Raw genomic sequence first — 27948 nt, 5'->3', positions numbered from 1 at the left:
GTTAAGCCAACATTTGCAATAAAAAATCTGTAAGAGTATGGGAATATTATCAGTTACCTTCTTATTGATAGACTCCGTATCGAAAACTAATCAATAAATATACCCATCCAGGAACCCATATCCAACCATTAATTTACTTATTTATAGGTAAATATGAAAAGTATGATTTGGATTCACGATTTGTCTCTAAGGAAACTTTTTTGAAAGCTATGAATTTAAATTTAAATATCTAATAATTCATATTACATTAGAGTTAATATTAGAAAAACCCCATAAGAAATGTAAAAGTTTAATACCTAAGTCCAGTACCAAATGGACATAAAACATCTTTAGTTGGCAAGAAAACAAGGATTTATTTAAAGTAGGTAAGTTGGATAAACAATTATTTATTAAAAAATTTTAGACTTACTATTAGAACTCCAAGTGGAATCTCTCCACATTTGGTGATGATGATCATTTAAATTAAGTATGCCTTTAGGTCCATCTTCTTTGCCTTCTTCGACTCCCCATAACTTTTTTGTTGAGGATGCAATCTATAAACAATTTTTTATTGACTTTAGATCTATTTTAAAAGTAGGATATAATAAAATTCATAATATAATTAGGAGAATTAACTACAGTATTTTCTATTACCTATTTTATGCACTAAGAAAGTTTGTATTGCATAAAATAGTATATTTATTATTGTGGTTTATCAATATTTCTGAATTTAATATCCAACCATAATCCAGTTTCTGTATCCTGTCTAACTTTTTTTAGCATCAACTTCCTTTAATATTGTCAATGTTTAAGCAATACCTACATATTTATAGGTAATAAAAGTGTGAACATTTCAACAACAAATTGTTTTAGATATTTGCTATTATACCTATTTATACAAATAATACCACCTATAGTAGTATTCATTTGAGCAGTAGTTTGTTTACATGATGTATTTTAGAAAAGGTACAATATTATATTAAGTATATTATCAAAAAATTCCAAAAGCCTGTCAATCTTGTTCATTAATGCCGACCAGCTGACTGATGATTTAATCCTCAACTCCTAGATCCTGGCTATATGTTATATAATATATAAATAGTGGACAATAACCAGTCGTTCAATAAAAAAAATGTATAGCTATTTTTTGTAATACCATGAATCTTCTCTTCTCTCTTTTCAATATCATTATGTATCTACCTTTCCCCAAACTATTTTGGCCTTCGATATCAAAATGTATCTCACTTAAGCCCGCTTTACGAAAGCTTGGGGATCCCTGAATTATATTAAATGATGATTCAAATAGTAATAGAACATAAGAACAATTATTTCAAGCCACTAACATATTATCGTGTCCCGGTGTCTGGCAGACACCTAATCCCAAAAAGAACAGTCTTCAGAACAGCAATCTAATAATATATGAAACAACTCCGTCGACTGCGAGAAGGAAAGAGGAATAATTTTCTTGGAGATGGTGGTAGCTGACGTTGGTTAGTTTTGGTTAGTACGTAATGATTGGTGGCGGTTCACGAATCTACCAAATCTCGCTACCAACAACAACAACAACAACAACAACTTAACACCGGTGCCACACTGCCACTGCAGTACAATAAAATAACGATCTAACCGGTTTTGCGAAAAACGATGCCGCCGCCGACACGATGCATGGAAAAAATCTCACAGGGACTGCAGGCCCAACAAGCCCCAAAGCAAATAAAACACGAAACGAACGATCAGCCGCCGCCTCGCATGTTACAACGATGATAAGTGTAGCGCATGTTCGAGGGGTACGGTGTGGTGTGTACAAGCACAGAAAATGACGATCAGAAGTGGCCTGGGCGGGGGGCTCTGGAAGAGCTAAGGTGACCTTGATGATAGAGGACAATGCCCGCACCAAGGTTTCCGCCGCCGATCAACTACTTAGTCGTGAACGTATATAGCGCGCACGCGCAGGAGAACTACATGCACAGACTCCTACACGAAACGCAACATTACGATAATATTGTGGTGCTATATAGCGAGAGTGGCGTAACTGCATATACGAGTTTTTTTTATTCTCATCTTTGGCAGTTTTCTGAAGTTTCGTAACAACAAACGACAACGAAAATATAAAATTGAAATAATATATAGCGATGTCAACAGACTCGTACACGGTTACGAGAAATGTGATCGAGAAGGAGGGTTACCAGCTACGAAACAGAAATAAACAGACAAATACGAAGCCATTCCCCCACACGCCGGCACGCGATGAGCACCCTAAATCGCTCGCGACCCCGACCCTCCGATGAGGAGCGTCGTCCGTGGTACGTCGCTGGCGCGGTAACACAGCAACCGGCTGTCGTCGCACCGAGCGCGCGATTACATCATCGCGGAAGTTTCGGTAGCTGAAAGTCTGTTTATTAATTTATTTCGCCGAATCCGCATATACAGCACAGCTACAACGCAGCTGCATAAATATGTTTTTACTACATTAATAACTAATAAGCAATAACGTATGCGCAATTGGAAATACGAAATGTAATACACCAAACGTCGATTTGAGACGCGCGCAATATAATATTTAAACTGACGACATAGGTATTATATTATTATTAATAATCGATTAAGTAAGTTAAATAAATTAGCTAATGGCCTTAGTCACAGAGTTTAAAAAGATCAATAAAAAAAACGGCCTAATTTTTAGTTTTAAGAGTTTAGCCAGATAAAGATGCTTATGTACCTATCTATATATTATTATTATATTCGACAGTTTACTAAAAAAACAAACTCATATAATAATGAATATTAAATTCAAAAACAAAATCACTCGTTTTCACATCTACAACTAATAAGACTTTAAAAATTAACACAAATAAACGTTTAATGAAAAAATTAAATAATAAAGCCACCATTATGATATTATAGAAGGTATAATAAGACTATTTATGTTACTAACAAACGAGTACTTTATAGTAGGTAGTACTACCCTAGTAGATATCTAAAAAATTATAAACATGCAACAAAAAGAGTTTCTAGCTTGTACCTACCCACGTTATAACATTTATTTAATTTTGTTTAATCCTACATAACAAAGGTACAAAATAGCTGACGTAAATTATTCTGATAACAATACGCTTTAAATTATATCTATGTACTAAGTTCAAAGTTACTTTAAAGTACAAACCAAAAATACAAGCATATACAAATTAATAAACTTATTATGACAAATTTATTTATTTCTGAAAGTAGACTAAATCCTTCATTTAAAAAATAAATAAATGTGGTAATCCTTCTTGTAATAAACAGAAACAAATATAATGTCATATAAAATAAATCTTTTTCCTAAATCAATATTCTTATATCCTTTTTTATCGAAACATTATAAGATACATTTAAATACACCAGAAGATAAGTACATATCAACTTTTAAATAAAACTATTAAATGTGATTTAACCTTGAATAATATTATAATACACATGCCGTTGAAGTGAATAACTAAATAAACTCGAATTAAAATAATGAAATTAAAAATTTACATTAAATATTTAGGTTTTAAATACAAGTATAAACATTGCATAAATAATAATTGTATTATATACGTACATTGTATCGTTCTAATAATATAGTATTACAGGATATCCTACCTCCTAATTCATACACCTATATATCTGAATTTTATAAACTTTAAAACTAATTTCTAACTTTTTTTATATTTTCTAACCCATGGGTAAAACACATAGGTACATAATAGGTAATTTTAAATCCCCCTTAAAATCTCATACACGAGTTCTTTTTGGTGAAGCAATCCGTAACTTACACAATTTTAAAATCATGAAACATCGAAATAATTTAAAGCATCTATGTAGGTATTCAAAAGGCTTTGAAAACTCAATAAATCATTTTACAAAACCTACTTATCTACTAGTAACTATAGTTTGGTACATCCTCATATTAATGTTATCCGCAAACAATTTTTGGTAAACCAATCCGTAACTTCAATATTTTTAAATCATAGGTCTTAAATATATAAAATACTTAACAAAATATACCTAATAGGTTTATATTATACAAATACAATATGTATTAGGTACTTAGCAAAAATCACTGATTTACGATTTATCTCCTCATATTAATATTGTCCGCATGTTTTCTTTGGTAAACCAATCCGTAACTTAAATATTTTTTTAAATCATAGGCGATTGTAAATTCAGGAAAAAACAACAAATAATTAATGGTTAAATAGTTCAAAATTAGTTTTAAAGAATGTTTAACTTAACAAATATTTAAACTATATTTTGTTTGGTAAACCAATCCAAAACTTATTATTTTTAAAATCATAGACAATCTTAAATGTACCCATATAAAAAAAAATAACAAATAATAAGGTCAAGCAAATCAAAAATTGATGATTTAAGAGTTATCTCCTCATATTAATATTGTCCGCATGTTTTCTTTGGTAAACCAATCCGTAACTTTAATATTTTTAAAATCATAGGCGATTGTAAATTTATAAAAACAAACAGTATTTTTTCAAAACATTTTACTAAGTCTACGAGAAATATAATCACCTCATAAAAATGTTTTCCGCATAACTTATTCGGTAAACCAATCCGTAACTTCAATTGTTTTAAATCATAGGTGATCATACATTTACGAACATTAAATAAGTATTGAAGTAGCTAGGTGTGTTGCTAGGAACTTAAAAAATTGCGTTTCAGTGAAAGGTAAAAAACTAAAAACACAAATTTACCTAGGTATCGACATTTTAATAAAACGCATAACAATAGGTACCCCTATATATTTATTAACTTCGAAATTAATTTTTAAAAAAATGTAGGGACGCCTTAACAATTAACAATAATTAAATACTTTAATAAGTCAGTCCAACCTCCTCATATTAATCTTGTCCGCATGTTTCCTAGGTAAACCAATCTATAACTTTAATATTTATAAAATTCAAAGATATTAAATTAAATTAAACCCTCACTAAAATTAATTTTTACTATGTACCAATTCAAAAGCTTTAATTGCATTTCAAGAGCTTAGGATCTACTATTAACTAACTATATAAGTATTAGCCACTATTAGGTATCTCCTCATATTAATGTTATCCACATATTATTTTTGGTAAACCAATCCGTAACTTTAATATTTTTTAATCATAGGCAATCTTAAATGTACCTATAACAAAAAAACTAACAAAATAAATAATACAATTTACACTTACTAAAATTAATTAATAAAACACTGATCAACGAGTTATCTCCTCATATTAATATTGTCCACATGATTTCTTTAGTAAACCAATCCGTAACTTTAAAATTATTTAAATCATTGGTAATTGTAAATATTTTAGGAAAAACCAACAAATATATATAGTTATAGTTAAAAAATAAATATATAACTTAACAATAATAGTAGATTATACTATTTATTTATTATTATTGATATTCCTAATTTCCTCATATTAATATTTGTCCACATATTTTGTTTGGTAAACCAATCCGTAACTTAAATATTTTTTAAATCATAGGTAGTTATAAATGTAGGTACTAAAAAACTAAAAATAAGTGTTTTTATATGATATAATAACTTAGCAACAACTAGTTAACTACGAATTATCACCTCATATTAATGATTTCCGCATAACTTATTTGGTAAACCAATCCGTAACTTATATTGTTTTAAATCATAGGTGATAATAAATTTATGAACACTAAAGTAAGTTTTAACTGTTATAAGTAATTTTAAAAAAAAAATTTTAAAATGATAGGTGATTAGATAAATAAATATATACTTACAGTATCCGCAAAAACCGAGGCAAAAACTGAGTACACTCTATAATAGTATAATGCAATTACCTACATTACTCAGTGCCCTATACATATTTTAGAATTCTGTCTGCGGGAGATTGATACTTAATCTAAAAGTCTAGTTTCATATCCCGCAAACAGAATTCAAAAATATGTATAAGGTAGGATACTGAGTAATATGGGTAATTTAATTATACAGTATACCTACTGTTTTCGCGGACACACGGTATTAATTTATTATTTGGTGGTAAGATGATAGCTCTACTGTTAAATAAAATAATACCTACACGAGTGCCTATAAGTATAAGTAAATGTACAATTATTACAAAAATATATTAGTAACTCTCTGTGGACTATATGTAGCTTTTTTTATTTAGGGCGGTTGTTTTTAATAATTAAGCTCAACTGTTATTTGCAATTACTAATATGTTGTTGTTATAATTAACGCAAACCTTTTTAAATACTATGAAATACAGATTAATATATATTTATATTTAGTTTTTACTAATAGTTTGATAATTATAAGAAAATATGTCCAATACGCGTAAGGGTGGTATGCATACGAGAAGGTATAGTAACAATTAAGTAAGATAATTTATATATAAATCGAGATATAAATAAAACATAGCAACAAATTACTAAAGATCAAATAACAAGTATATATCATAGCTAAAACGTATGATAAACGCACATTACTTCCTGTCCAACTTGTACTTTATTAATTTCTTATACCTAACCAAATTATTTTGTTAAGCAAAAAATCTTTTCCAGTATGTTTGATAGATAAACTGTCACATCTTCACATTACGAACTAACTTGGGATGGCATTACACAGCTGTAAGATATAGATATAAGTGTTTACGTCCTCTTGAGGAAAACCAATATAATAATTTTGGTTCTTTAAATACAAAAGTGGTCGTATCTGTTTAACACATGTTTAGTATGTACAATGACGAGATCAATGCGCAGTAGAGGGGTTAACGTGTTTAGTTTACTCGTAAATATATTACATCCTGTCTTAGATATTTTGTTGTTATAAATTAATATAAACACAAAAAATATTAACAAAAGGAACATTATAAAATATATTATTTATAAAGCTACGAAGTTAATGATAATCGAAATACCTAAACCTATATAGAAGGGTGTTGTTTCATTTTATGATAAATAATATATAAATATGAGAATGTAAAATAGTTCCGTAATAGTGTGCGTATAAGATAAAAAAAACTTTTCTCCGCAATCGAAAAACTTATAAATTTAACAGGGTATTAATGATAAGTTGGTAGTTACAACATGTTTACCCATTCAAGTTGAACCCTGGACACTAAAATAATATTAAAGGCAATTACACAAGTAACAGTTTCCATTTTGTAAACATTTTATACGATGAAACCTTCCAAACAAAAAACTCCACATTACGTAACAACAGAACACAATTATTTTATAAAAAAAAAAACATTTGAGATACAAATATTGTTACATGTCACGTACTTGCATAACGATAATAATAAAATGGTTTTCTAGAAAACTTTTAAATTCGATCGGTAATTTACGTCTAAAAACAACCAACTATTTAAAAAATATATTATATTATTGTGATTGCTATATTATGTACTACACGGTAGTAAAGTTGGGAACAAGAGCAAGACCAAGACGTATACAATACAGGACAAAACACGTGGGGTAACGAAATATACGCTACTGAGAATAGATATCGCGATTTATTGATCAGGCGTACCGCCCAGTAAGGTTTCCCACAAACTTGCGGAGAACCCGACACCCACGTGTTGCACGCTCCCTGCCACAACACTTTTTAATTCGCCGACCGTCGCGGTAGTTCCCCGCCACCCTAAAACGTACTGCACACACATGCGGTGGAGGGAACGGGCTCTAGAAATAACCACGCGAGTAGCGCGCGCTCACAGGTAAATCGTCGCACTTAAGTCCTAGACCCTAAGTTAGGCCAACGGCCTACTTTGGTCGATTGTCTTTTATTTATTCACTAATGGCAGAGATCCAAAACTAAGAAAATGCGCTTGAAAACGTTTTTGCATAAACTGCGGTGTTACAGAGGCTAATTAAGTAAATAATAATGAATTTACTAAATACCGTTTACTCGGCGCTCGACCAGCTAACTACCAATCAACCTCCTCTTACCAAAGTAATTCTTTCGAAGCAAATAAAAGCCGCTGCAATAATTTACCTCAATTCCGAAATAATTAAATCGAAATACCTATCAGTAAGTTATAAATTAATATAATGGATAGTAATTTGTAGGTGGAATACTGAGCTATGTATAAAGTATATAATAATTAAACATTTCAGACATATTTAGATTAAAACATATAAGTATAGGTACGTCATGAATCATGATATTGTTTATAAATATACCGAATACATTGTAAAACAATAAATATCAATAAAGCCATATATTTAAACAAAATATAAAATAAAGAAAATTAGGTATATACCTAATCATTCTTTAATTTAAAAATGTAAAACAGTCTAAGGAAAAAACAATAAAATATTGTAAATGACTTTATAGCTCCCACATAGAATGTTCAATGTTAAAATTAAAAAATTAAATTCTTTTTTTAAGAATTATCAAGGTTTTTTAAAGCGTGTAGCATAAGCACATTATTTAGGTTATGTTAACATCAAGCTTCTTACGAATTATGAATAATTTACTATGAACCTTTTGTTTTACATCGGTGACTAAAAATAATTAGGTAACTGCGCGTATAGAATTTATTTATTTAAACGAAAATGGCCTTTTGAGATACTTCTTTTACGACTGCCAAATGCATTTTTCATCGCATATATAACCGTAGTATACTTTATTAGAATTTAGAAATTTAGAAATTGTTTATTATTTATTGTTATTATTTTGTTTAATTGAATAATATATTTTTTACTTTTATATTATAATTTACCAATTTAAGTTCGTCGTACCCTTTGGACTATTTTATGCTTTCTAACAAAAAAGTAAAAATGTCAGTGTATTACTTAATAATTATTACAATGAATAGTAATAGAATTTCGCAGAAAACATAAATGTCCAACTATATACTTAGCTACTTGGCCTACGTGTCAGCAAAAAAGTTTTCAAAAAACAATTACCTGATTTCATTCATTTCGGCAGGTAATTTTTCTACGCATTAAAAAATGTATTACAATAAGGGAATAAACGTATGAATGCGTTAAATTGATTACTTAATGAGAGTGGTAGTTAAGATACCAAAATTATAACTACCTATGTTAGGTACCTACTTGCCGAGCTACTTACCTACCTATCAGGTATTTTAAATTATATAAAATAACGTAAAATTCCGTTGACAATTTTGTCAATAAAAAAATACTATGCGTAATGGGACCAATAATAGGTACATTCTGATAAATAATACAATATTATATTATGGCATAACAAGTATTTACGATTGAAAAGAAAGGGAAAGTAATAATTTTGACTTGAGGCCAATACGAATTGCCTTTACCATCATACATACAACAATAACACAGGAAAATCGTAATCAAATGATTTTTCATAGGTATCCTACATAAACCGAAAACAAAATCAACCTATTTAGCTCACTTAAACCTCAAGATCCATTTAAAAAACGTTTTAAATGAATCGATTTTGAACCACCCCACACGCGGCCAAGACAAGAACGTAGTTCATTTTTCATTACTTTCCCCGATCAATTTGACAAGAAAAGTAGAAAACAACTTTCTGCTCGAATAATTCGACACGACGATTTCGCAAGACGTCAAATCGCGATACAAATTTAATAACGGACGTATTCACTCGCAGAAAACCGAAAAGAGAAAAACGTAGAGAAATCCGGGGCCGAGCGATTGTCAACTGCGGGTGTTCTACTTGTGTCGGCGAACACAAGGATATACCCTGAACGGACATTATGTAATAGCTCGGCAGAGACGACACCGGCAACTACAATATACAGATCCCCGCGACCTACCTACCACACGGTTACGGCGCACATGTACATGAAGTATGAACGAGTCAAACAACGGAAACCGTACAATTCATACAAAAGGTGTGAGCATGACAATAAGCACACGCACGAGGAGGACGACACCACTCGCCTCGTCCGCACCGCACACGGGAACGACAACAAACAATGAAATCATAACCTCAAAAAAACATACGTACGCATGCCATATGTGGAACGCATATCACCGTATATAAATATAAGTAATACATTTATAAATATCACGTGCGTAATGATAATAATAATACTTTATGTAATACGATTTTGTGCGATATTATTACAATATTATGCCCAAACAAACGTGCTTTGGACTTGTTATTATTGTTGTAGACCACGGGGCTTGATGATATAACGTTCAACCATTGCTCTCTACGCGCGGGACTGGGAGGGGAAGATACAAACGACGTCTCTCCAAGATAATAATAATTTCATATTACGGGCCGAGCGCGTTGGGCACGCGTTTTCTGGGATGCGAATTCGCCACCGCCGCCGTTTTCTAACCTTGAAAATCGGTCTAGCGCGCGCAAACACACACGCGCCCACTGACGACGGCGACTCGCTCGAGAACAAAAGCGTCGGCCGACCGGTAGACGACCAAACTCGACGATAAACGTGGTGGGGGAACACTCCGACTTACTATATTTTAACACGCACGTGATGGGTATAATAACATTATTATACCGTATAAGTATATAATATTTATAATGATTTTTCACGATCGACGGCGGTGGGCACAATCGTGTGCTAACTGTGAAATACTCTACCGATCGCTCACCATTTCCGTGCCCATGTCTTTCATGGTTGTCGGTTTGAACTCCTGCGACAGAATCATGCGTAGCTCCTCGGCGACACACGGCGGCGTGTGTGTGAGCGGTTAGTCTTCTATCCTACCGCGACCACATGTACCCTTATATAGCACCGTGACTGAGGGGTGTGATCGACGCGCGCGAAACACGTAAGACTCGCGTGCACATATGATTATTACACTACGGTTATTATACACAGACACTCGCTAGAACACGTCAAATTATATTTGTACACTCTATTTACACTGATGCAATCACGGGGGAGGGGGAGAACCGTTTGCCGAATGCGAAATGTGTCCGGCTAATCGATAGCAGTAAATAATAATAATAGTAATAATAATATTGCAGCGAAATCACACGGTTAACGGACGCGCCGGGACGGCAACATTTCGCATGCGAACACGGACACACACTGACACTGGTGCGGTGGCTGAGGGCTGCGGCTGCGGCTACCGGTCGCCCGCCACCCACTACCCACCGAACACCATACCCGGTTGAAAACACTAGCGCTCCTTGCGTGCGCCGGCACAGCGGAATGTTTTATAATAATAATAATAAAGTGCTATACAATATTATATTATTATTATTTATATATTTTGTATTTGTATCCCTCCAGACGGAAGGAATACAAAACATTCGTGGGCTAACGACACCTAATCTCGTTTGTCTTTGAAATTTGAATAATATTGTTTTGCTTCGTATGCGCGACACGATCAAATTACGATAGTTATAAATTATAATACTATGATCTACGACAACGACAGTCAATAATAATATGAACTTAATAAAACGTTTAGACGATCACCGTCAATTTGCGGGACTTGTACCACTGTAGCTGTAGCCGTGAATCTGTCGTTCCGGCGCTATTATTACTTTCGACATTTTCACGGATATTTCTCGGAAAATAATATATTAAATAATAAATAATGTTGTTATAAAAATAGTTGGTATATAATATTATAATATTGTTATAATAATATAGTCGTAGGCCGTAACAGAACGGCAGAAAAAACCATTGCACCGGAACGCACGACGCGCATGCGCGTTTGCGTCGGTACAACAGGTAGACACGACACGCGCGTGTCAGGGGACCGGGAGACACCCGGAGCGGCGGCGGCGCGTAGTCGTCATGATATGTGACGGGCGCCGATAGATTCGCCACTCGCGACGAGCAATCGCAAAACGGACACTGCGTCGTTCGCTCTGGTCGTCGACACCCGACGTGTTCAACGCGATAAAAACCGTCGCGGCATTACAATAATATTATTGTGTTGCACATGTGGTGATGTCAGACCACGGTGACTTCTAATCACCAACATTTTCCATTTCGAATTCGATGACGAATGGCATGCCGACATGCCTTTTTTCGCGTATTAAATTCCAACTATGTATTCCTATGATAATCGGCCTTAATCGAAGGCACACTGCGTGCGAAAAGTACAAAAATGCAATTATTTTTTTCAGCGTAATTCCACAAGATTAATCTCCCGGCACTACATTTAAATTTATTAAGATAATATAACTTATAGATACTTAAAGCTACGTTTGCATAAAAACAAATTACGAACAAATAATTGCGCTTTATTCTGTTGCTAATTGCTATGGTAACCGTAAATAACTCTCGATGACGTCATTTGCAGTATAGTCACTCAGCTAATATATTATTGACACTTATATCTGTATGCCTGAATCGTCTGATAATAATATCATTTTATATAATTTATATATTATACATATTACTATGTACATACGACTAACAAGTAACAACGAGTATAATATTATGGTATAAATGAACTTGAGCTACTTTCAATTGTTTTAAAGTACACTTCTGAATAATAAAAATAATGCACACAGTTTGGATAATAAATAATAAATATTAAACCAACACAAACATGTAACATAATCCAATCGCTTATCTTATATAATTATAAAAAAAACGATGAAAGCAGTTGTAGGTAGGTACTAAGTACTTCGTTTTTTCAGAATTATAAAAATTAAATGTTGTAATATATTATTATTGAACAAAATATATCCAGTTATCAATATAATTATGCTAAATGTGCAGATACCTTAAAAAAATAAAATATACATTTGTTTTACAGAATTATCGTTTATCATAAAAAATTTTCTGGATAAAATCAACTGTTTTTAACTGTCTTGCATATTTTTAATATATCAGATAAACCTAGTGCCCATGAAATACATCTAAAAAATTAATAACACCCATCAAAATATTTTCCATTTCTGTTTATCAAAAATGTTTACTCATTGTATTTAAATCAACAAATTTTTCCAACACCATAATTCAAAGTTACAATTTTCAACACAAGTGAACAAACATTTTACTGTCAAAAACAATTTTAAATAAAAAAAGTGGGCAAGTGGGTGTCGCTCTGCTGTACAGTAGGTTACAAGTGGGTCACTTTAATGGATGGTGTTAAGTTTGAATTCAATGATATAATATCATTGTATAAAAAAAACTATTTTAACAGAAAACGGTCAGTCAGCCTATGATATTACTAAGTATATTTGTCATTTGATGATATTAAGATGATAAAGTAATTTATATATAACATATTTACGTGGATTCATATTTAAAATTTTCAATCCTTAGATATAAAAGTTGAACAGTAAATACATTTTTAACTACAAAATAATTATTAAATTTTGTTTAAATTCAAACTTTAAATGCTTATAAAAAAAAATTGTGACTATGTATTTTTAATATTTTTGAACTGATATTGAAAACTAACAATATCCGTAACAGCTCAAAAAGAGTCAAATTATTTTCAAAATTGTATGGTGTATAGAAAATGCTAATATAAACATTCAGTGAAATTTTCAAGTATCTACAGTCATTCGTTTTTTAATTGCAACAAAATAAGAAAATCGTTATATGAGAAATCGAGTGAATATCAAATGTTGTAAATATATGAATTTCAAACGCTCATAAAAATGTAATTTGACTTGTAGACATTTCTTTTTTTTTTGATAAAGGTAGACAATTTATGAGGAATCTTGCATTACATTTTTAAATCTTGGATGAATTTCTAAATCAAAATAATTTGCTAATTTTCGTGATTTTTCCATATTTTGTCAATATTTGAACTTTAGATGCTTATAAAAAAAAAATTGAGAGCATGGGTTTTTAATTTTTTTTATCTCCCTTTGAAACAATATACTAGGAGCCTTCTATTAAATTTTCAAGCTTTTTTAACCAACAAATGTTTTGATATTTATAGGAAAAAAAACTAAAAAAAATGGAAACTGACAATGTTTGTAAGCAGCTCAAAATAAGTCAAAATATTTGGAAAAATGTTATAGTGTATAGAAAATGCTAATATAAACATTCAGTCAAAATTTCATGTACCTACGGTAATTTGTTTTAAAGTTGCACCAAAAACCAAAATCGATTTACTCAAAAACGGATTTTGCGTAAAAATTCCCGTTTTTTCCTTAATTTTTCTATTGTTTATCACAACACTTTTGAAAACTACTGTGAAATTTTTACTTTTGACCCCCCCCCCCCCCCCCCCCAAAAAAAAAAAGTACCAACTAGATTCACTTTCCTATCAGAAAAGATACTGTTGAAGAAAATCTAAGCATTTTTAATGTCTTAAAAGGTGATGAGAGACAAAAATAAAAAAATTAAAAAAAAACACACATCATTGTAAAATCATACATTGCTCCGCTCAGAATCTAAAATAGCATACATGCTTCATCTGTTAAGTAGAATAAACAGAATAGAAATTGGCTGGGGAATATAACTAGGGATGGGCTGATACTAGAACCGATACTAGATATCGGCCGATATCAGTGGTATCGGTTTTATTGGTACCCGGTTTTTTTTTAATCCGATACTTTAACCGATACCAAAAAAAACCTATAGATCAGCATATTAAGGGGATTCAATACCGTGATTTTCTGTTTTTGTCTAACACACGCGTGACATAGTATTTTAGACGTGTTTTTTGCCAAACATTCCAATTGATCTATGGAAGTGATAAGAATTCTGAAAATAGATTTGAATTCGTCGTCAAGTCTACTGGAAATCGACTTCCCCACATTTTTGATATTATCCCCCAAATTCCAGAAAACGTCATATTAAAAAAGAGGATTTAAACATTTTTGTATTTCAATTTTTGGAGAAGCTAAAATCAAAAAATCAATATTGTAGGAAAGTCTTCAAGTAGACTTGACGACAAATTCAAATCTGTTTTCAGAATTCTCATCACTTCATTAGAGAAGTGTGTTAGACAAAAACAGAAAATCACGGTATGAAATCCCCTTAATAATAAAATAATAATTTTAGTATTAACTATAAATAATAATTCTAAATTTATTACCATTAATAAATATTAAATAATAATTAATGTTTTCACTTTTCTGGGTAATATTTGTGTTATCGGTTATCAGTTTTATTATATATCGGTTGATAGTATCGGCTCATGTTTTTTTGTCAAAAATCTTGTTTTTATATTTTCATATATTATCAGGTTTCGGTTTTATATCGGAGTATCGGATATCGGTAAAAAATGGTATCGGCCCATCCCTAAATATAACAGTTATAATTTAATCATTAAGTAATAATATTATAATAATAAATCTAATAAAAAAGTTTATGTTAAAATATTTAAAACTAAATTTAACTTGTTTTAAAAAGTATTATGTGCAATTTTTTGTACAGATTCCTCAAATGTTTAATAGCCTATACTCCCGCACGTTGATTCATGTTGTAAGAGATTATTTAGAACTTCAATAATAAATATTTTGTTTAACTTAAATTAGTAAAAGGATTCAAGCAGTGTGTGCTTACATAAGTGAGTAAATACATATTAATATATAAAGATTGTTTGTAAAAACCACAATCACAGTAAATTTATCAAAAATAAGTAAACTATAACCCAAAGCATATACCAAGTACAGTGTTTTTAAAGGTCTTTAAGTATTTAAAAAATGTTACAATACCAAGTCAGTTTAATTACTTTTAAGCAAGATTTCACATACTTACTAATATCAAATTTAATTCAAAACATAATATTAGTTTAATAAATTTAGAAATTAAAAATTGAAATATTAAATGAGTCACGATAACTAAAAGTGTTTTTTTTTCCCTTGAAGTGTGTATATAAGTTTTTTTTTAGATATATATCTCAAAAAATACATAAGCCTTTTTATTTCTATCGTTTTTGTTATTCGAGTTATAAAGACTCAACTGTATAATATAATAAATGTAACAATTTTTATTTTAGAACATGAGAAGTTAAAAACATAAAATAGACAAATAAAATACTTACTTCTCCATTTCGCATGTGTAAGTCCATAGTATGTTGCTGTTGTGTTGACATAATTGCATGTGCTGAATTATGTGCCATTGAAGAGTTTGCTAAATCTGCCATATGCTGCTGATAGGGATGTAATCCTGGGGGTGCTCCATAGACATACTGTTCTGCACCACCTTCTCCAGACTAAAATATAATGAAAAAGGTATACTGTAAGTTGCAATGTAAACCTATAAAAATGCCTGATTTGATTTTGGAACTATTAAAATACTAAAAACTATTATAAAACACAATAATGATGAATTAGTGGTACAATAAAAAATGTACAATATTGCTGTCAAATGCCTTAAATAATTTAGACGTGCAACAATAATTTCAATAGATGAAAACATATACATGCTAATATTTTAAATAAAGCCATACGTCTTTAATTGTAACAATGGGAGAAAATTGGTTTTTTTTAAATGTACAAAAAATTTATATAACTAACTGTTCAAATTTATTTAAATTAATAAACCTGAATTCAAATAAAAATATAATAGAGGTTAAAAACTTCAATGATATTTATAATTAACTATAAGTACTAAATAGTAAATATAAAAACTTATTTGACTAGAAAAAAATTGAAAATAATATATCTAAATGTCCATAAATTGTTTTTATTTTGTATCAGATTGTTTTAAAGCTCTAAAATACAAAAAATGGCACATTTAGGAGGGAAGGGTAATTTTGACAGGGTCCTGGGTGCCAAATTTTAAAGGCGATGAAAATTAAAGATTTATGTAGTGATCAAAAGATATAGTGGCGGTTATGTAAGTATTTTTTTAGTAGCAAAAATTAAATGAAATATAATTTATTATTTTTTTTTTTTGTATGAAAAAACTATGTCACCGTTATCAATTACAGTCTATGGCATAAATAGAAATTGTTTATTTGTTCTCTGAAAAAAATAAAAATTTTAAATGGTTTTCACACGAGTGAAACATGGCAATAAAAACTTAGTAAAAGACTTAAGTAAAATAATGGATTCTTATGAATATAATAGATTCAGATAATGAGGAATTGGTTCTTGATCAATTAGTGATGTTAAACCTATATACCCGAATAAATATAATATAAATGTTTAGTTATTATTAATATTTCTATACAACATATTGTATTCAATAAGTTTTGTTTAAATAATAGATCTACAGTGAGTACCGCTTAATGTGAACACATTGGTTCAGGTCATTTTGATTCCATTAACGGGTTGATTCCATAAAGCATATTTTTTTTCAATTTAATATTTGGTTTGGGATTTTAATTTTTGATTCCAATAAACGGTTGATTCTATAAACCAGTGATCACATTAAGCGGAACCCACTGTATTTTGAATGAACTATCATTTGTTTTCTACAAAATATATTTAATATTTCATATATCAGATAAGCATCAGATATAAAAAGAAATGTTATGTCAATTTATCAAAGTTGGGGGAAGTAAAAAGTGCGCACATAACACCTAAATGCATCACAATACACAAACACAATTTGGTATTCTTGTTGTACGCGGTATACCGCACACTTGTCGTGAACCGCACATCTACCGAGTCATTCCCACCGGTAGACTGGCGATTAAAATTTATCCTAATCTTCGTCTACTCCAATTTTAATAATATAATACCTACCTGGGTCTACCAACAATTATACCTGTAATTGTAATCATATAAGATAATCAGTTACAATTAAGTTTATGTTGAACACAAGTAATATATATGTTATTCTGTTTTAACATTATGTTAGCCAAAAATTTAAATTTAATTATTCAGTGGGAGGAAAATACCTTTTTTAAGAAAAAAAGAGTTATTTAAAATGATACTCTTCCTTGTGGATACTGTGGTTCTCAAACAAAATTCTATTCTAGCAAAAAACAGAGAAAATATTAAACTTTGATAATATGATGTACCAAGAAAGGTTGCCAATGAATTCAGTCCGTCCGTAAGGGTAACAATTTGTCATTACAATGATAAAAACGGTAAAATTAATAGTGGTTTATCAATGTCACACATTTTAGAACTGGCTTATTATTGCTAACAAAAAAAGAAATAAAAAAATAACCAAGTATGGAAGTTGTATAATGTATAACTGGATGTGTTGGACATACCAGTAACTGCTTTTGAAAAAAGAAATTAAAGGGGAGGTACAAATATTATTGTTTTAATCTTTAAATCATGATAAAAGAAAGTACAGCAGAAGGCGATAGTTAGGGCTAATATTGTTACTGAAAATATGGATGTAGACGGGCTGAGCAATGAAGAGGAACCTAATTTTAATAATAGAAATTATGGCAAAAAACTTACTAGTTCGTGGGTGTTTAGTATATCATTGTATCAAAAATATGAAAATTATTTAATAAAGGTAATAGTTTGTAGTAAAGAAGGACATTACACAGAATAATTTATTCAAATTTTAAATTTGTACAGAAATATACTCAGATAAATGGCTTGCATATAAGATGTTAGGGCCGACTGACTTAGGGCCGTTCTTACCATTGTCCGGTAAAGTGTCAGTTAACGCTAACCAACTGATAACAGATTTTATTACCGGCAGGACTCGGCCGGTAAGTGTCGGTTAACTTTCACCGGACATTGTAAGAACGGCCATAAGAGTATATACATAAAATCGTCAACCATTCCTATCTTTGTTCCCATCATATTCAGCAGAATGATGGTGGCGTCTAAAAAATGATGACTAATTTGAATGTTTTCTAAGAGATGTCAAATCATATTCTAATATATATAATATTTTTTGATACACAATGAATATTTATAAATATTTATATATATATATATATATTATTTCTAGATTTATATATATAATATTTATTCATATTTTCATTAAATATAAAAAATATGTGGTGGACCACATATGACGTATAGAAATGTGCAGTATTCCGCATATGACAAGAATACCCACTATTTTATTTCCAAAAATATTGCCATATACAAACTAAAATAATCCAGGTTATCCCAAGACTTAAATATTAGACAAAAAATGATGCAAGCAAGAAAATATATTGATATTTTCAGTAGATTTTTTTAGTTTTTTAATAATTTACATCACCGTTTCTCAACCTGTGGTACGCGTTTTTTAGTTTTGAGGTAAATGTTATTGTATTTGTATTGTATTTTATTTATGTATTTGTATAGTACAATAGTTGGAAAACTTGAAATTAAATTTTTTTTAATTAATATTAGAATGCAATTTGTAAAACTATTCGTTGAACAAATGTGCATGGAATGATTTGCAATTATTTTTTATCTCTACATAAACTATCATTGAAATAATTGGACCATGCTGTGGATGGAAACGTATTATTTTTAGAAATATATTTTTTAGAATACCATAAAATAATAACACAAACAGAATTATAACTAGTGGTTCTCAAGTCTCAACTATAATATTGGAAGAAAAACGATTTGGCGGAAACAAAAATGTAGTATTTGGTAAAAACAATACACGCCCAAAACTTTACATAACAAATTCAATTATTCACCTTTTATCTATAGGTAAGACACAAAAAATTAAGCTCATATTAAATATTTATGTTTATTTCATACATAATGTTTCATTTTGCTATACAAATTATACAAGTATACATTCATGTACTATGTAGAATTTATAAAAATAATCAAACCTATTTTGTAGGGGGTCACAAACCTCCTGAACCCCCACTAGTTGTGCCCCTGTATTTTAGTATTTTAACTTAAAATACATTTAAAAATGTAGACCACATTTCACTAGAAATGCATATATTATTTTATTTACTTTAAAACATCATAAATTGAATTTTGAAAGAAAAATGTTGTTACCTAGTTAAGCCAATTTTATTATTCTTATTTTAAAATAGAAAAAATATGAATAATTGAATAAGTCTTTAATTTTTTAGAATAGCTTTTAAAATCAAATAATTTTAGTTTAAAATATTTATAATGTAGTTTATAAGCTATTTACCCAATTAACTAATAAAAAACTGTGTCCTATCTACGTGCGTAAAATATTCTCTTTTTTTTGCAAATCATAATATAATAAAACCTTTCTAAGTAAACAAAAATATATGAATAAAGCAACAGTTTTTTTTAAAATTCTCACTTTAACTAATATTGGTTGTAATTGATATTGTACATTTGGTACTTCAGATATCTGAGGTGGAGGTTGAGACATTTTCGCAGAGAAATATTTCCATTTCTCCTGCATCTTAAACATAAATAACAGTCAATCAAACCTCAAATCCTACTTTTTATCCTATATTATATTTTGTAATATAAGTGACATATATAAAAATAATAATATATTAACTTACTTGCTCTAAAAAACAGTCCTCAGAGGTTGCTGGCCACCTAGGCTGTGGGAGTTTAGATGGTAATGGAGCAGATTGTAATCCATATTCTTGTGATTCACCTGATGCACAATCAAATACATAATTGACAATTGGTTCTTCTTGTACTGTTTGTCGTAATACATTTTCTCCACTTGGTTCATTCTCATTTAACTGTTGTTGATGCTCCTAAAATAATTAAGTTGTAAATATTTCCGTGCATAGAAAATATCATAAACATACAATTTTGTTTATACTAATAGCAAATACAATTATTTGTAATATATTAAATAGTTAACCATTTATTGTAAAATGTATGTATATTGTATAAATAGGTATGTATGTGTTATACTTTTTAGAAATTGAACACATAGGTTTGTCTATGTTGTCCATTTTTTGGAATTTTAATTCATTTTACTATGAATTATAACAAAATTATAAAATTGTACCATGAAGAGGGGAGAATTATCATAATCATTAATAAGCTTAATTTATAGCCTGACTTTATTACAGTTCCTTGATTATTTGCAGGACAACCAGTAGCGCCGAATGAAATTAAAACTGGCAGTTCAAATAGTTTGATTGAACCACCCGCCCCTTCAAAGGACTTTGAAACTGGCTCAACTAATTATGTATAAACAATTTAATGACATTTCTGTGTTTAATATAATTATAGCAGAAATACTAAGAAGTATGCTCCATTTTTTACCCAATACCCAACCACCCAACCATTATTAAGAGGATCTCAGAGCACTATTTGTTTTCTCTCTCTGGCCCACGCGAAACATAGACAAAACGCATTAACGCAGAATCATTTTTTATACGTTTTTAAGTAATCATAGAGTAAAATCACCCATTACAAAAAAGATAGAGAATAATATTTTTGAGGGAATGACATATCGATTTTATATTTTATTGTTATTTGACTTTGTATTCGACTTTTAAAATAAACAAAAAAAATTTGTAAATTGAAATTATGTTTAAATTGTTTTGTGACAATATTTAGACAAATTGATATGTCAATCCCTCAAAAATATTATTCTCTATCTTTTTTGTAATAGATGATTTTACTCTAAGATTACTTAAAAATATAGAAAAAACAATTCTGCATAAATGCGTTTTGCCTATGTTGCGCGAGGGGCCATTGAGAGAAAACAAATAGTGTGCTAATATCCTCTTAAGGCAGTTCAATTAAACTACTTGAAGTACATTTTTGGCGCCACTGGGGACAACCACCTACACATAGAAACCATAGAACTAGGGATATTTTTTAATATTTAAAAAGAAATAATATAAAATTAGATTGAAAAAATAATGAACATAGTTTTAAGATATGGATTCCAACAACAACAATAATCTAATTGATGCTCATATTTTGTCTTATATGGTAATATCATTTTTGGTCAATGCCTACCTAATAACCATAATAACCACTATTTCTATACTATACAGAAAATATATTATAACATAAAATACAAATGCATAATATGAGTGTATTAAATCTTTACATTAATATAAATAACTTACTTGCAAATGATTACCACTGTTATTCAACACTGTATTATTTGTGCTGGAAACAGGTACATTCCCTGCGCCTAACCACTTCATTTGAAATTGTAAGAAATCTGAAATTATTTTGTTTTTATTTTATAATTTCATAATAATAATCATAATATAAGTATGGATATGAATACTAGGCCCCACCGAGAGAACTCGTGTGGGGGCAATGAGATTAAAAATAATATTCATAGTATATATTATTATAACTATAATAATATAACTAATTTATAAAAACAAAATAAAAAATTTAATAACACTGGATAATAGTTATAATTTACAACAGAATACAAATCAAATGAATATATTTAGGTATGATACAAATATATCGGTATATTAGAATTTATTGAAATATTTGAAATATATATAGAAACATAGAATATACACCTAATATGGTTTTATAAATAAATTGAATATTATCATTAACTAATAATAATACAGGTAATCAAAATAAAAATAAAACATCCATGAAACAAGCTGAACATAAAAATAAGAAATAATGTTCTCATACCTACAGGCTATAAGTAACTCTTAGAATTTATATAAATATAATGTATTCCTTAAATAGTTTGGTTAACTCATTTAAGGATTCGACTTCTTTTACATTAATTAGATTTTAGGACTCATATAATTAAACAGAACATATGCCTAATTTATTAAGTACTAGGATACTCTATTTATATAATACATACTATAAGACTCAGTGTCGTATATAGAAACTATATTTGGGATGGGCTATAGTAGATAGAAACTAGCAAGTGATCTATTACTTAGAGGCTACTGTCTACTATATATTTAACAGTTTCTATAAAATATATTCGTATTTGTTATTTTTCGACAAACTATGAAATATTATAACTTATAATAGTACCTAATAAAATATATTGTTGTTCTATTTAAAAAGATTATAATTTGGGGGAGGGGCTGCAGCCCACTAGGCCTACTCCCTATATACGCCACTGCTATAAGTATAAGTTTATACAAGTACATACAAAAAATGTGTGAATTCAATTTTTAAAATACTAAAATAGGTATCTACAAAGAATATTAAGGAACCAGCAATAAACTCAACAAGATTAACCTTTAATATAATTTTATTTTAAGAATTCCTATTAGGTACCCACTTATTTTGGGTTATAGGTATTAGGTCTTCAAATGAAATAAATTAAAATAATATATTGAGTCCTTTTATTACCTACATTTTGTTTTTCGACTCAAAAACATTATATTCATTATTATTATCAAATATAACTGTCTAACAAGGGTTGCCATGTTATCTTTTTTTACTCTAGAGTGGGATGGGGGTGAAAATTCTTAGGGAAATATAATATGTCAGATCCATTTGAATTTACAAATAGACAACATTTCATTACTAAGTATAAACATAAACACTCAGGTACATAAGAAAAATGTTAAAAACATAAATGACAAAATGTAATATATTTCATGCAGAAAATTTAAGTTTCTTGGGTTTGTGATGAGAAATAAAACTATTACTATCAGGAATCCGGTCTAGAACATTAACTATAAACGGTGGCTACTTAATAGAATGGTAATGAAATGATTTTCAGCTTCATTGTGATACACTTTGGAATCATGAACCAAGATCTTAGTTCATGGTTGTAATATTGAAGACCTGGCATAATAAGACATAATATAGTAAATGTGAATACACTGAGGCTGCCTGTTTAGCTAAAAAAATTATTTTACATGTGCTTAATACACAATTGATCTTCAGCCAAGTACTAGTGACTACAGCAGCATATAAACAGCAAAGACAATTGAATAAATAAAATTATTTCTACGTAGTTTTAAGAATCCAAGGATTTTTATACCTAGTCCTATACATAATATCAATAACTAAATCAAAATTTAGATGATAAATTGACACCAAGGATTTTAAATACTGAAAGTGTTGGATCATATTATCAAGAGTAATAGAGCTGCATAATATTAAGAAGGGTATAAATGGTTAAAAATGTTAGTCCAAGGTAGACAAACATTTGCAAAATCAAGAACCAATACATGGATAAATTCTGGATACATTTTAAATTGCATAACAAAAATATCATACAAAAATAACAATTCTATTGCTAGCGGTTGGCATATCAAAGATTTAGATTCAAAAAACAGTTAGTATAGTGTATACCTATTAAATCATAAAATCAAACCATTATTGGAATTAATATTAATTTTATATGACAAGAATTACAAACATTTTATATTATAATTATAAATTGAAAAGAGGAATAACTTTAACAGTTGTTGATTTGACTAAGATTTTCTATTGAGGTTTAAGGAATATCAAAGTTCACCCAGAAAGTATCACAAAGGCTAATATATACCAAGTACCTATAATTTTATCATAATAATTTTAAATCTAGGTTTATTATTTGGTTCATAAAACCATTAAAATGTAAAGCAACTTAAATATTTAATATAAATAACGGTAAACCAGTTTTTTAGCATAAATTGCTAGTATAATACAAAAATTATAGCAAAACAGTGAATTGAAATCCAAAGAAAGTTCAAATCAGTATAGACCACAGGGAGCCTTTATATTATAATTGAATCATAATAATAAGATCAGGATCAGTATGCGTGGAATGAACGTCAATGATGGACAAATCAGGGCAAGTCACTGGCCAAAAGGATTTAGCATACATCGGTATTTGGTGGACTCACTTGTAACGATAGCCGGCGGATGGTGAACGAAGAACCAATTGAACCGATGGAAAAACGTTCAGCAATAATCGAGAGATGATTTGTTTACACTGTTATTAATCAACCGACGGTTTTTTAATTGCAATACTATTGGGCAATGGCTAATTGTTTCAATTTTATCTATTTTTTATTATTATTATTGTTATTTATACAAAATACCTCTGGAACGCACAGCCGGCACTCAGCATTCGCTCACACCACACACACACATACACGCACACAAACACAAAACGAACTGACGAACGGAACTTTACAATATTTTACAACACGATATATCTGTACACCTATATAATATATACTATACACGCGTATATAATGTATATTATGTATGATAATTTTTTTCAATTTTTTTTTTTTTTAAGCTATGATATAATATTTACAAATTACGCGGCCTCCGTCGGGAGGTTTTGTCCACCATTGAATTACATTAGACAAGGACGGTCGACATTGATAGTTCTCTATGGTGTTCGCTCCGTCGCACGCGCACACGGCTGCCGTATATCGTGACGCCGTCTCACTCCCGCCCGTGCGCGCCGATCGGGTGTTCCGCGCCAGCTTACGGTTCTCTCTCTCGCACGCTGCTGCTACCCCCGTCGCCCGGTCAACAGATAAAACGGTAGCTGCCACAGCTGCGGCGGCACTGTTCGGGATACCTGATAATGGTGCTGCGCGGCGGTGGCCTTGCCGAAGTGTTGTTGATACGGTACGGTCGGCGAAGCGCCGGTGGGCGGTCACCTAGGTGCTTGTCACAAAATATTCACAATCACACAGGCCCGTCCATCGAACCGCACCGATGACAACAGTAACGCCATTGTTCCAACCATCGTTGACCGCCGTTTCTCCTCCACGCCGATCGCGAACACTGTACCATAATTCCGGGCGCGCCACACCACCGGCACTGTGACGACCTTAGATTATATTATTACCTATACATATTAAGTAGTACATATAGTACTAAATAATATACGGAATGAGCTCAGCCAAGGCGTCTGTAGCAGCTGACGGGCGACGTCCCACAGCCCACGACAGTACACGGTGTCGCCGCGTCAGTTCGTCACTGGCACTCACTGCTAGTTATGCAAAAATCTAAGACCGTGTCCACTACAACTGTGCAGGCTACTCTGCCTCAGAACGGTGTACACCAATGCGGTAGTATTGCAGTATGCCAATTCATTGGTGGAAATGTGGGGGGCTGTTCTTGAGGAGACTTAACACCCCCCTGAAAAGTTGATGGATATCCCATAGATATATTATAGTATGTCTAAGGGATTTCCGCCTATGACGCCATGGCTGAATGGCATATGCACATAAATGTGTATTAACTATCAAGCCATGATCATGACTGAATAGATCTACTATTATAATTCATAATATCTATATATCCAGTATTCCAGAGGCACATTTTCAAATTTTTTGTTGGGGGGAGACGTCTAAAATATAAGTAAGTGTATATTATTATAATAATACATATGAGTAGAGATCGGGACTAATTGTTGCACAAAAATAAGAAAAGTAGCTGTGATTGTCTGATCATCAACATCGATGAAGGTTTCTAATAGCAAATTGGATCTACGTTCGTTTTTACTTTCAGGAAACACAAATACGAAAATGTGTAAAATATATTAATCAATATAATGATTTAGATATAATATCTAATGACTATTGGGTACCAAAAAGTTAGCACTTCTTCGATTTATTTTGGTTTTTTTTTCTACAAATTTCATTATAATTATTCGTTTGGTCTAAAAGATTTAAAATTTAACACAAAGTTCTTACCAAAAAATTACTGATATTTAACACGGAAGCTTTTAATTCTTTACCCGTTGTGACAAGTGGGTAATAATGTAATATTAAATGTAATTATCATTTATAATATATTTTATAATTAGTATACGCCCACAATGAGGACTCAGAAAATCAGAACAGTTATTTTTCTTTAGATAACAATAATATTATCAGTTTTTATTATTTAACCTATATAGCTAAAAATAAGCACAACTAGGGAAGGCTAAGGAAATTACTCATAGCCCCCTCAAGATGGATTAATCTTTGAACTCATATAATATAAATTCAAATAATTCAATATAAATAAATAATAATAAAGCATTTATCATAGATATTGTAAACTTAATTATTGCCGTTCAGTGACGTACGCAGGGGGCTAACGGACTGACCAGGGGACTTTTTAAAACTTGTTTAATACTAAATTATAATACATCTGACTTTTAATTTGTTAAGTAAGACTTGAAAGAAGTTGTGAACACTTCAATTAGTAATTAATAATAATAAAATAGGCAATTAATAGGGGTAGGGGCAAAGCTCCATCGGGGGTTACTTTTTCAGGGTAAGAATAATTTTTTTATGTAACTTTTTATGTAATGACTAATGACTATTGACTAATGAACAGTGTTTTAAAAAGTAATGAAATTACGTTACTCGTTACTTCAAATATTTTTATTTAAATTACATTTGCGTTAGGAACCTAAAATTATTTTTATCACGTTACATTACTTTTTCATTAATAAAATAAGTAATGCGTTACAAATAACGTTATTTTTTTTTATCATTTTTTTTTAACCATATTCAATTCATATGATTTAATTATTATGTATATATTTTATAATCATAGACCTAGTGATAATATACCTATTATAGTATTGTGTACAAATGTACAATCATCTCACCTATATGATGGCTATATAGTCATAAGTAGAGTTAGGATGTTGATGACCTAAAAAATGCCCTAAAAAAATGCAAAAAAGCCCTAAAAACTTCAAAAAATGACCTTAAAAATTATCTAAAATACTAATTAAGTAAGTGAAAAAACTTATTTATAAATAATAATTTTTATTAGAGATATGGGTATAATAATGGGTGTAATAGTAATTTAAAATATGAATTGCCCTAAAATCTATCATTTGTGAACAATACCCCACATTGTATAAAAAGTACAAAAAATGCATTTATAGCTAAAAATGCAAAAAATGCAAAATAAAATTAGAATATTCTGCATCAAGGGAGCATGAAACAAATTTTTAGCTAGGATAGCATTGTACAGAATAAAAGGAAAAAAAATGCAAAAGTCATCAACATCCTAACTCTAGTCATAAGTCATAAATTATAATTAATTTTAATAACATTTTATTTTAAAATTGAACTCTTTTCTTTCTGTTAATAAAGTGATAATATTTATTCCTGGAATGATTGATAATATTGTTAACTATTATTGGAATCAAAAATAAATATAATTGATTTTTAATTTTTCTGGGATACCCTATCGGCTTGACGGCTTGTTTTTGTAATGCCTTCAAAAATATTGTATCCGATATTTACTCATATCGATATTTGCTATCGATAAAATGATCGATATCGATATTAACAAACGATTAATGTAATGAGTACAAGACTTGTATCGATCACAGATATTATCTATTTACT

At 30.1% G+C, this 27948-nt stretch overlaps 1 protein-coding gene across 10 annotated transcripts in view; it reads right to left on the bottom strand.

The window, feature by feature from the left end:
- LOC132937928 (maternal protein pumilio) overlaps positions 1–25228 on the bottom strand; it is a 115347-nt gene extending 90119 nt beyond the window's left edge. For 3 of the 10 annotated variants that reach the window (XM_061004545.1, XM_061004549.1, XM_061004550.1), the window contains exons 1-6: positions 24472–25226; positions 21757–21854; positions 20215–20418; positions 20004–20108; positions 15889–16059; positions 410–533 (exon numbers count right to left, since the gene is read on the bottom strand). In XM_061004545.1, the coding sequence (XP_060860528.1) occupies positions 410–533; positions 15889–16059; positions 20004–20108; positions 20215–20418; positions 21757–21837 (685 nt within the window). In that variant the 5' untranslated portion in view covers positions 21838–21854; positions 24472–25226. Of the gene's footprint in view, positions 1–409; positions 534–10560; positions 11024–15888; positions 16060–20003; positions 20109–20214; positions 20419–21756; positions 21855–24471 lie in introns of those variants that run through there. The other 7 variants (XM_061004553.1, XM_061004554.1, XM_061004546.1 and 4 more) reach the window with 6 other exon arrangements.
- Positions 25229–27948: the final 2720 nt, after the last annotated feature.

This window comes from Metopolophium dirhodum, chromosome 2 (genome assembly GCF_019925205.1).
Source record: "Metopolophium dirhodum isolate CAU chromosome 2, ASM1992520v1, whole genome shotgun sequence".
NCBI lineage: Eukaryota > Metazoa > Arthropoda > Insecta > Hemiptera > Aphididae > Metopolophium > Metopolophium dirhodum.
This window is presented reverse-complemented; position numbering and strand designations above follow the sequence as displayed.